This window comes from Mobula hypostoma, chromosome 23 (genome assembly GCF_963921235.1).
Source record: "Mobula hypostoma chromosome 23, sMobHyp1.1, whole genome shotgun sequence".
Taxonomy (NCBI): Eukaryota; Metazoa; Chordata; class Chondrichthyes; order Myliobatiformes; family Myliobatidae; genus Mobula; species Mobula hypostoma.
Genome location: NC_086119.1, coordinates 56,676,472 through 56,689,007, shown reverse-complemented (window position 1 = coordinate 56,689,007; position 12,536 = coordinate 56,676,472). Strand labels below are relative to the sequence as shown.

Below are 12,536 nucleotides of genomic sequence, written 5' to 3'. Positions count from 1 at the left end.
GATGATGTGCCCCTGAATCTGCTGCCCTCATAACCCATGGTGGAAGCGGTGTAAACGGAGTGAGAAATTGCAGTGTAAGTGGGTCGCCCTGCAGCTACCTTACACTAGTGGTGGAGAGAATGAACATTCAGGGAAATTTAAGGGTTGCTTATCCCAGAGCTGCTCGGCTCTGAATTGTGCAAGGCTGTGTGATATTGTAACAACACTCACCCAAGTAAGTGGAATGGCTTCCCTCACACTCCCAGCGATTATAGATGGTGAAAAGGCTTAGTGGGGTTAGCAGCCAAGTCACTCGTAACAGGATACATAACCTTTAATCTGCTTGTAGACACAGTATTTACCATAAAAAGCTGATAAATTCACTCGCTGACCCACTGGTAATCTGGTTCAGATGATGACTCACCTCCTGACAAAACCTAGCTGTTGGCCCTTCCTCTGCAGATTCAGCGAACTCTGTCCATGGCATCTTCTCTCTGGTGCAAAACGCAAAAGGCATAGCTACAAAAGAAAACACTGCATTGAGCTCTAGCACTGAAACAGAACACCATTCCCAGCTATGCTCAGAAAGAAGAGGTGGTGTGTTCCTGGGGATTTCAGTGAGTCGAGACTCAGAAGGAAAGCCAGTGAATGCAAAGATGACCTCCGTCACACACATTCCTGGGAAGAGTGCAAGGGCCGCTCTGGAGCAGTACCGGAAGCTGGCTCACAATTCCACTCATATCACAGAAACCAGCCCCCCCTCCATCGACTCTCTACACCTCTCACTGTCTCAGCAAAGCAGCCAACACCCCCCACGAGGGTGGGTTTTTATTTTCTCCCCTCCCACTAGGCAGAAGATACAGAAGCTTGAGAAAACGTGTCACCAGACTTAAGGACGGCTTCTATCCTACCGTTATCAGACTGAAAGGCCTGGATAGAGAAGACATGGAGAAGACCTTTCCAATACTGGGAGAGTCTAGGACCGGAAGGACTCAGAATACAAGGATGCCCCTTTACAAGAGATAAGGAAGACATTTCTTCATCAGAGGGTGGAGAATCTAAAGAGTTAATTGGCCCGTGGAGGCCAAGTCATTGGGTATCTTTAAAGCAGAGGTTGATAGGTTTTGATTAATAAGGGCGTCAAAGATTACAGGAGGAAGACAGGAGAATGGGGTTCAGAAGGGTAATACAGTAAATCAGACATGATGGAATGGCAGAGCAGACTCGATGGGACCAAATGCTACTCTATGTTATAAGTTCCTCACCTCAGCAAGCATTTGTGAACCTTGCCTTTGAAGGAGTTGGCTTCAGTGCCAGTACAAAAATAGGAGCATTCTGATCTTCAAGTACAACCAAATGAGAGTATCAGGGTGGCCAACCTCACTGACATCAATTGAGAAGCCCAACACAAACCGAGAGGGCCTCTGCCCATTTCTCCAGGTGTCACTTTGGATCTTTGGTCACACCTGCCCCAAGTCACACTCAGAACTCGCTGCAGGAACTCAGCAGGTCAGGCAGCATCCGTGGAAACGATCAGTTAACGTTTCGGGCCGGAACCCTTCGTCAGAACTGAAGAGGGAGGGGGCAGAGGCCCTATAAAGAAGGTGGGGGGAGGGTGGGAAGGAGAAGGCTGGTAGGTTCCAGGGGAAAGATAAAGGGGTGGGGGAGGGGAAGCAGGGAGGCGATAGGCAGGAAGGGTGAAGAAGGAATAGGGGAAAACACAATGGGTAGAGAAGGAGGCGGAACCATGAGGGAGGTGATAGGCAGCTGGAGGAGGGGACAGAGTGACATAGGGATAGGGGAAGGGAGGGGGAGGGAATTACCAGAAGTTGGAGAATTCTATGTTCATACCAAGGGGCTGGAGACTATCTAGACAGTATATGAGGTGTTGCTCCTCCAACCTGAGTTTAGCATCACCAAGGCAGTAGAGCAGGGTTGCTTTGACCCCAGCATCTGCAGAGTATTGTGTGTTTCCAAGTCACACTCCAAGTGGCAGCAACTAACTAGCACCAACCAAAATGGAAGGGGAAAGGAATAGAATGAGCTCAGCCAACCATGACCTCCCAAGTGTACACATGAGCACACAGCCACCCAATAGCTACTTACCCAGCACATTTCAAAGCAGTGTACACTGAGTACACTCAGCAAGGTAATGGAAAACTTGCACCTTGGCATTTCTGGCAACTTGCCCTGCTGCAGGAAACATTGCAATATCTTGTTCAGTAATTGTAGGACAGATTAATGATTCATTAAAAAAAGGCAGCACATGCAACCATACAGTACTTTGTCAGCACCCAAAGGAAGTTTAAATTTAAGAATCGATTTGATGTGCTCCAGTTCTCAGCCTTAGCACAGGCCAGCACCCTTGTGGGAAATGGAATGTAAAAATAAATACATTTAAAAGAAACAACTTCTTTGAAGTGTTGTGCCACCTGATCTGGTTATTTCATCTTTGAATCTGTTTGTCACAAGCAAAAAAATGCCCCCAATCTACCTGTGGGACAGTGGGATACTGAAAATGCCATCAAACCAGTATAATCAGAGTTCCTGAACAACGATACAGAGACACAAGTTTCACTCCAACAACAGCTGGTGATTTTAGATTAAAAGCAGAATCTTACAAACAAGCCAGTCTCAGTTACAATCCGTAACTAGAGAGCTGCTAAACAAAGCCACGAGTGACTGATGAATGGAATGCGTTGACCATCCCATCTGAAATGCGCACAAGTTATCGGGATGAGGTCATTCAGCCTGTTGAGTTTGTTCTGCCATTCGATCACAGATGATTCCTTCTTCCCTCTCAACCCCATTCTCCTGCCTTTCTTTTGCAACTCCAGATGGGTTCAGGGGCAATAGGGAATGGACAATAAAGTAAGCTCAAAGTTCAAAGTAAACTTAGTATCAAAGTGCATACGTGTCATCATATACAAATGGGGAGATCTGTTTTTTTTTTGCGGCATTCATAGTAATTACAAGAAACATAATAGCCCATACCCAGCAGGACACACAAACAAACAATGCCAACAAACTGCAAATACAAAAAAAAACAAATGAACAATAAATATCGAGAACATGAGATGAAAGAGAGCCCATAGGCTGTGGGAACAGTTCAGTACTGGGGTGCGTGAAGTTGAGTGAAGATATCCCCTCTCGTTGAAGAGCCTGATGGTTGAGGGGTAATAACTGTTTCTGAATCTGGAGCTGAGGCTCCTTCACCACCTTCTTGATCATAGCACTGAGAAGAGAACATGACCTGGGTGGTGGGGGCCCTTGATGATGGATGCTGCTTTCCTTCAACAATGCTCCACTTAGATGTGCTCAATGTCGGGAAGGGCTTTACTTGTGATGGGCTGGGCTGTATTCACGACATTTTGTAGGCTTTTCCATTCAAGGGCTTTACTGTTTCCATACCAGACTGTGGTGTAACCTGTCAATATACTCTCTACCGCGCACCTACAGAAGTTTTTCAAAGTTTAAGATGTCATGCTGAATCTTCGCAAGCTTCGAAGAAAGTAAAGGTGCTGTCGGAATTTCTCCATAGTCGCACTTACGTGCTGGACCCAGGGTAGATCCTCTGAAATAACACCCAGGAATCTAAAGTTGCTGGTCCTCTCTGTAACTGATCCCTGATGATGACTGGCTTGTGGTAGGGGTCCCCAACCTTCTGCGCACCGCGGACCCGTTTATTATTGACAATATTCTTGTGGACCTCACGTGCATTCAAGTTCAGCAGTGGGCGTGACAGGGAATGAGGAAAGGTGCAGCTGACTCATAGTGGTTCATATCGCCAAATCATATCATTTTCTTCTGGCCCGGTGGCACATGCTCGTGGCCCGGTGGTTGGGGACCACTGGCTTATGGTATCTGTTTTCCTCCTCTTGAAGTCAATAATCAGCTCCTTGGTCTCACTGACATTAAGTAACAAGTTGTTGCTGTGGCACCACTCAGCCAGATTTTCAATCTCCCTCCTTTACAGTGAAGTTATCAGCAAACTTCAATATAGCATTGGAGTTGTGCTTAGCCTCACAGTTATCAGTATAAAGCAAGTAAAACACTGGGCTAAGCACACAGCCTTGATGTGCACCTGTGCTGATGGAGATTGTGGAGAAGATGCTGTTGCCAATCTGAACTGACTGGGGTCTGCAAGTGAGGAAATCGAGGATCCAATCACACAAGGAAGTACTGAGGCCAATGTCTTGAAGCTCATTGATTAGTTTTGAGGGGTATTGGACTGAATGCCAAGCTTGAGACAATGAAGAGCATCCTGACATATGCATTTTCAGTACACAAACAAGAGAAAATCTGCAGATGCTGGACATCTGAGCAACACACACAAAATGCTGGAGAAACTCAGCAGGCCAGGCAGCATCTATGGAAAAAAGTACAGTCAATGTTTCAGCCCAAACACGTGCTATATACCTCTTCATTGGCCAGATGTTCCAGCGATGAGCGAGCAGCCAATTAAATGGCACCTGCTGTTGACCTGTTGTGACCGTAGGCAAATTGCAGTGGATCCAAGTAGTTTCCCAGGCAAGATTTGAAATATTTCATCACCAACCTCTCAAAATATTTCATCACAGTGGACGCAAGTGCTACTGGCAATAGTAATTGAGACAGGTTACCATAATCTTCTTAGGCACCGGTATAATTGAAGCCTGCTTGAAGCAGGAGGGTACCTCAGACTGCCGAAATGACAGGTTAAAGATATTGGTGAACACTCCAGCACAGGTCTTAATACTGAGCCACTTACCCCATCTGGGCCGGATGGTTTGGACAGGTTGGGTGAGTGGGCAGATGCACTTTAATGTGGATAAATGTGAGGTTATCCACTTTGATAGCAAGAACAGGAAGGCAGATTACTATCTGAATGGTGTCAAGTTAGGAAAAGGGGAAGTACAACGAGATCTAGGTGTCCTTGTTCATCAGTCACTGAAAGTAAGCATGCAGGTACAGCAGGCAGTGAAGAAAGCTAATGGCATGTTGGCCTTCATAACAAGGGGAGTTGAGTATAGGAGCAAAGAGGTCCTTCTGCAGTTGTACAGGGCCCTGGTGAGACCACACCTGGAATATTCTGTACAGTTTTCATCTCCAAATTTGAGGAAGGACATTCTAGCTATTGAGGGAGTGCAGCGTAGGTTCACGAGGTTAATTCCCGGGATGGCGGGACTGTCATATGTTGAAAGATTGGAGTGACTGGGCTTGTATACACTGGAATCTAGAAGGATGAAAGTGGATCTGATTGAAACATATAAGATTATTAAGGGATTGGACACACTAGAGGCAGGAAACATGTTCCCGATGTTGGGGAAGTCCAGAACCAGAGCCCACAGTTTAAGAATAAGGGGTAGACAATTTAGAACGGAGTTGAGGAAAAACATTTTCACACAGAGGGTTGTGGTTCTGTGGAATGCTCTGCATCAGAAGGCAGTGGAGGCCAATTCTCTGGATTCTTTCAAGAAAGAGTTAGATAGAAGCTCTTAAAGATAGTGGAGTGAAGGGATAAGGCGAGAAGGCAGGAAAAGGGTACTGATTGTGGATGATCAGCCATGATCACAGTGAATGGTAGTGCTGGCTCGAAGGGCCAAATGGCCTACTCCTGCACCTATTGTCTATTGTTTCTGTGGGTTCACCCTTCCGTACGATGCTCTCACGTCAACCTCAGAGACTGAAATTACAGGGTCGTTGGGGGCTGTGGGAATTCATGAGGGTTCCTCCATGTTTTGATGGTCAAAACTCATCTGGGAGCAAAGCCTTGTTGTCACTTATTTCACTTTGTAGGAGGTGACAGTATGTATGCAGGCCCTGGCACAGCTATCCAGTACCCTTCAGTGATTCAAGTTCGGCACAGAATTGCTACATTGCACATGGAATGGCTTTCCGGAGGTCATACCTGGACCTCCTGTACCTTATTTCATTGCCAGACTTGAATGCCAGTGATCTGGTTCATCCAGGGCTTCTGATCGGGAAAGACTGAATGACTTTGTGAGGATTACTAAAGTCCATGACAACCGTGGTGTATTCGTTCAGATCCTCTGATGAGTCCTTGAACACATCCCAGTCCACCAACTCAAAGCAATCCCAGCAACCCACTTATTTAACCCTAGCTGAATCATAGGACAATTTACAATGACCAGGTAACCAACTAGCCAGTATATCCTTGGACTGTGAAAGGAAATCGGAGCACTCAGACAAAATCCATACAGTCACAAGGGAGAACGTACGAATTCTGGAAACACCACAAGCAATAATAGCTTTCAAAGTTACAGGCATCAAAAAATAAACACTTATCTTAGAGTGATGTGATAAGTAAGATACACATGGACAAGAAGAAGATATTTATCATCCAGCTGCCCATGCCTTTAAACCACCTGCTATTGCAAAAGGCAGGACTGTGAATGGGTTGCAAAGATAATTGGAACAATCAACCAAACATTTCAAGTGCTGGGTTTGTGGGAGACAAACAGAATAACAAGCTCAGTTAAATGTACAATAGCCGACGGTTTCTGAGTATTGCAAAAAGGCTGCAGAACTGATGCCAGGCTAGAGATGATAGGAGCGGCTCAAAAATCCACAAGGTGAATGAAATGCTTTCCCAAGAAAAGGAGCTGCAGATCCCCTCGCCCCATCACCTGGAAGTGCAAGAGAAGACATACTGGTCCTATATTGGGTGGGTGATATCAACAGCTTTAGTCAATTACTGAATCAACACCGTCTCCCAGTGAAATAGCACAAATATAACAGCAGAAATGAAAACAGAAAATGATGGAAACGTTCATAAAGTCGGGCAACATTTGTAGAAAGACTAACAAAATTCATGACTGTGAAATGTCAAATGTTTCTTCTTCTACAGATACTGCCTGATTTGCTGAGTATCCACAGTGATTAGATTAGATTAGATTATGAGAACACTCAGTCCTCTTTTATTGTCATTTAGAAATCAAAAATTTCAAAAATTAAAAACCAAAGCACTGCAGATGCTGGAGATCTGAAACAACTGTAGGAAACACTCAGCAGGTCAGAAAGAATCTGTGGAGAGAGAAAAACAAAAGTTAATTTTCTGGTGCAAATGTGAATTGCCTGAGCCTAAATATTGTCTGTATCCTACTGCTTGGCCTGATTTGTTATGAGACAACACAAATGGACGAGAACATTAAAAATCTCCACTAATGGCCTTCTGAATGGAGGGAAAGCTCATGATGGAAGTAACTGAGGAAGGCTGTAGACAATACAGCAGTATATGGATTTCAGCAAGGCATTTGATAAGGTACCCCATGCAAGGTTTATTGAGAAAGTAAGGAGGCATGGGATCCAAGGGGACCTTGCTTTGTGGATCCACAGTTGGCTTGCTCACAGAAGACAAAGAGTGGTTGTAGATGGGTCATATTCTGCATGAAGGTCAGTGACCAGTGATGTGCCTCAGGGATCTGTTCTGGAACCCCTACACTTTGTGATTTTTATAAACGACCTGGATGAGGAAGTGGAGGGATGGGTTATTAAATTTGCTGATGACACAAAGGTTAAGGGTGTTGTGGATAGTGTAGAGGGCTGCTCGGAGGTTACAGTGGGACATTGATAGGATGCAAAACTGGGCTGAGAAGTGGCAGATGGAGTTAAACCCAGATAAGTGTGAGGTGGTTCATTTTGGTAGGTCAAATATGATGGCAGAATATGGTATTAATGGTAAGACTTTTGGCAGTGTGGAGGATCAGCGAGATCTTGGGACACTCAAAGCTGCAGCGCAGGTTGACTGTGTGGTCATCACACAGTTGGCTTTCATCAACTGTGAGATTGAGTTTAACAGCCAAGAGGTAATGTTACAGCTATATAGGACCTTGGTCAATACTGTGCTCAGTTCTTGTCACCTCACTACAGGAAGAATGTGGAAACTAGAGAAAGGGTGTAGAGGGGATTTACAAGCATGTTGCCTGGATGAGAATAGGTGGAGTGAACTCAGCCTTTTCTCCTTGGAGCAGCGGAGGATGAGAGGTGACCTGATAGAGGTGTACAAGATGATGAGAGGCATTGATCATGTGGATAGTCAGAGGCATTTTCCCAGGGCTGAAATGGCTAGCACGAGAGGGCACAGTTTTAAGGTGCTTGGAAGTAGGTACAGAGGGGATGTCAGAGGTAAATTTTTTTATGCAGAGAGTGGTGAGTGTGTGGAATAGGCTGCCGGCGACGGTGGTGGAGGTGGATACGATAGGGTCTTTTAATAGACTCCTGGATAGGAACATGGAGCTTAGAAAAATATTGAGGGCTATGGGTAACCCTAGCAATTTCTAAGTAAGTACATGTTCGGCACAGTATTGTGGGCCAAAGGGCCTGTATTGTGCTGTAGGTTTTCTATGTTTCTAAGGGTTTGGGCTCAGGACACTAGTTGGTGGAACTCCTGTAGTGAAGTCCTGTGGACAATAATAACATTGTCATGACTTTGCTACGTTTCATTCTAGTCAGAGAAGAGTTTTTCCTTTGATGCCCGTGGACATCGGTTTTACTAGGGTTCCTGGTTTCCACATTCACCTCCTGTCCACGTTTGGGCATAAGGCTGAATGTTAAGCAAGTGGGGAAGGAGTTGTTGTGCTGGCTAACCAGGTACGGGCTTTGCCAGTAACGTTACACGGCATTTCCAATGATGTGGTCACTTACTCCAAGCTTCCTGGAAGCAGATTATGTTAACTCCACACATGGCAGCCACTTCCACAAGGTCTCCAATTCGCTTATGGAGAGCTGCAACCTAGGGAAAAGAATGTTACAATGTAAGCACAGAAGCTGGTTTGCATGAAACACATTTCCACTTTGAGCAAATCTGGAGTGGTGGCCTCAGTAACTTTTCTGAACTGTTATGTCTCTCACTTTTACAGCAGAGGGCCTGTCTCCATCTCATTACTGTCTACATTCGCTATGGTACCACTTCAAACCTGCACATGCACAATTGACAAATGTTTGTCGACAAATAGAAGCATAATTCCTCCACACAAGGTAATCTCTCTGTTCCTTTCTTAATAGACTAAAGCTCCAACATCAAAGGTTGAGCAAAACACACAAAATGCTGGAGGAACTTAGCAGGCCAGGCAGCATCTATAGAAAAGGGTACATTCAACGTATTGGGCTGAAACGCTTCGGCAGGACTAGGGAAAATAAGATGAGGAGTAGAGTTAAAAGGTGGGGGGGTCGGGAGAGAAACACAAGGTGATGGGTGAAGCCGGGGGGGGGGGGGGTGAAGTAGAGCTGGGAAGTTGATTGGTGAAAGAGATACAGGGCTGGAGAAGGTGGAATCCAACTGGAAAAGACAGAAGAACATGGAAGAAAGAAAAGGGGGGAGGAGCATCAAGGGAAGGCAATGGGCAAACAAGGAGATAAGGTCAGAGAGGAAAAAGGGGATGGGGAATGTTGGGGGAGGGGGCATTACCAGAAGTTCGAGAAATCGATGTTCATGCCATCAGGTTGGAGGCTACCCAGACGCAATATAAGGTGTTGTTCCTCCAACCTGAGGATTTCCAGCAGCTACAGATTTTCTCTTGCTTGCAATCAAAATCGAGGACAGCACAAGATGCAGATGGAAGTCAGCGAGGAGGACAGAGATAATGAGCTGGTTATAAACAAAAGCTAGCATGTAGTCAGGTATCCAAATGCAGCTTTTGGAAAGCTCCAATGTGAATCATCCCACCACTGCTGGGCAGGCCTTCAGATGCCTCAGCCACAAGCCTGGATTCCATCCTTAAACCTCAACAGCCTCATCTTTAAAACTTTACCTCGTCTCTTTTTGTCACAGCCATAGAAATCCACAGTGGAGACTTTGGATCCATCTAGTCCGTGCTGAAATATTATTCTGCTTATTCCCATCGACCTGCACCCAAACTCCATATCCCTCCCATCATACACGATCCAAATTTCTCTTAAATGTTAAAATCGACCCTACATCCACCACCTGCACCAGCAGCTTGTTGCATACTTTCACTACTCTGAGTGAGTAAATTCACCCTCATGTTCCCCTTACGCAGTTCACCTTTCACCCTTTACCCATGACCTTTAGTTCTAGTCTCAGTCAGGTGAGGTCTCACTGAAGAAGCCTGCTTGTATTTACCCTTTCTATACCCCTCATAACTTTGTACACTCCTATCAAATCTCCCCTCATTGTCCTGTGCTTTAGGGGATAAAGTCCTAACCTCCTTACACATTCCCTACAATTCAGGTTCACAAGTCTCAGCAACATCCTTGTAAATTTTCTCTGGATTCCTTCAACTTTATTGACATCTTTCTTGCAGGTAGGCGACCAAAACTGCACACACAATAGTCCAAATCCCAACTCAACACTTTGATTTATTAAGACCAATGTGCCAAACCCTTTCTTTACAACCCAATCTACCTGTGACACCACATTCAAGGAATGATGGACCTGTATTCCCGGATCCCTCTGTTCCATAAGACCATAAGACAAAGGAGCAGAAGTTGGCCCATCGAGTCTGCTCCACCACACTCCTTGGTGCCCGACTGCTCACCATGCAAGTTCTACCCTGGTTTGTCCTCACAATGCGCAACTCCTCAGCACTTGTCAACAAAGTGCAAAACTTGTCTGTATTAAATTCCATCTACCACTTTTCTGCCAATTTTTCCAGCTGGTCAAGCTCCCACTGCAGGTTATGATAGCCTTCCTCGTTGTCCACTACACCCCCAATCTTGATGTTATCTTCAAACGTGCTGATCCAGTTTACCACATTACGATCCAGATGATGATGAACAACAATGGACCCAGTACCACCCCAGCAGCACACCACCAGCCACATGCCTCCAGGCAGAGCGCCAACCATCTACTACCCAATCTATACTCCTCATTATTATGTACACCTCTATCAAACCTCTCCTCTCTCTGCTACACCACGGAACAAAGTTCAAGCTTTCTCAGCTCCTCAAGTCACAGCAATGTGCCTTCAGATTCTTTATGGTTCAGTAACATTAACTGGAGACAGATTTTGAGGCATAAGAGAAAGAAATTCACAATGACATGAATATGTTCTGCTTCATTATCTCCAAGACTGAAAGCCTTCCCTGTGTCATAGTGACTCAGTATTTCAGTTTGGTCCGTTCAGCCCCAATTCCTTGGGCACTCAGTACTCAGCAGTATAAATGAATAGGTGGACTGTTAGTGGCTGTTCAAAATCACTTTCTTCTAGATCTAGTACTAGGTAATGAACTGGGTCAGGTCACAGATCTCTCAGTGGGTGAGCATCTGGGGGACAGTGACCACCGCTCCCTGGCCTTTAGCATTATCATGGAAAAGGATAGAATCAGAGAGCACAGGAAAATTTTTAATTGGGGAAAGGCAAATTATGAGGCTATAAGGCTAGAACTTGCGGGTGTGAATTGGGATGATGTTTTTGCAGGGAAATGTACTATGGACATGTGGTCGATGTTTAGAGATCTCTTGCGGGATGTTAGGGATAAATTTGTCCCGGTGAGGAAGATAAAGAATGGTAGGGTGAAGGAACCATGGGTGACAAGTGAGGTGGAAAATCTAGTCAGGTAGAAGAAGGCAGCATACGTGAGGTTTAGGAAGCAAGGATCAGATGGGTCTATTGAGGAATATAGGGAAGCAAGAAAGGAGCTTAAGAAGGGGCTGAGAAGAGCAAGAAGGGGGCATGAGAAGGCCTTGGTAAGTAGGGTAAAGGAAAACCCCAAGGCATTCTTCAATTATGTAAAGAAAAAAAGGATGACAGGAGTGAAGGTAGGACCGATTAGAGATAAAGGTGGGAAGATGTGCCTGGAGGCTGTGGAAGTGAGCGAGGTCCTCAATGAATACTTCTCTTCAGTATTCACCAATGAGAGGGAACTTGATGATGGTGAGGACAATATGAGTGAGGTTGATGTTCTGGAGCATGTTGATATTAAGGGAGAGAGGTCTTGGAGTTGTTAAAATACATTAGGACAGATAAGTCCCCGGGGCCTGACGGAATATTCCCCAGGCTGCTCCACGAGGCGAGAGAAGAGATTGCTGAGCCTCTGGCTAGGATCTTTATGTCCTCGTTGTCCACGGGAATGGTACCGGAGGATCGGAGGGAGGCGAATGTTGTCCCCTTGTTCAAAAAAGGTAGTAGGGATAGTCTGGGTAATTATAGACCAGTGAGTCTTACGTCTGTGGTGGGAAAGCTGTTGGAAAAGATTCTTAGAGATAGGATCTATAGGCATGTAGAGAATCATGGTCTGATCAGGGACAGTCAGCATGGCTTTGTGAAGGGCAGATCGTGTCTAACAAGCCTGATAGAGTTCTTTGAGGAGGTGACCAGATGGTAGTGCAGTGGATGTGATCTATATGGATTTTAGTAAGGCATTTGACAAGGTTCCACACGGTAGGCTTATTCAGAAAGTCAGAAGGCATGGGATCCAGGGAAGTTTGGCCAGGTGGATTCAGAATTGGCTTGCCTGCAGAAGGCAGAGGATGGTGGTGGTGGGAGTACATTCAGATTGGAGGATTGTGACAAGTGGTGTCCCACAAGGATCTGTTCTGGGACCTCTATTTCTCGTGATTTTTATTAACGACCTGGATGTGGGGGTAGAAGGGT

General features: G+C 45.5%; 1 protein-coding gene across 1 annotated transcript in view; it reads right to left on the bottom strand.

Annotated features, from left to right (window-relative positions):
- The window catches only part of upb1 (ureidopropionase, beta), a 187,621-nt gene that overhangs the window by 135,408 nt on the left and 39,677 nt on the right, over nucleotides 1-12,536 (bottom strand). Inside the window, exons 3-4 of the mRNA XM_063031687.1 lie at nucleotides 8,626-8,713; nucleotides 404-498 (exon numbers count right to left, since the gene is read on the bottom strand). Of these exons, the coding sequence (XP_062887757.1) occupies nucleotides 404-498; nucleotides 8,626-8,713 (183 nt within the window). The remainder of the gene's footprint in view (nucleotides 1-403; nucleotides 499-8,625; nucleotides 8,714-12,536) is intronic.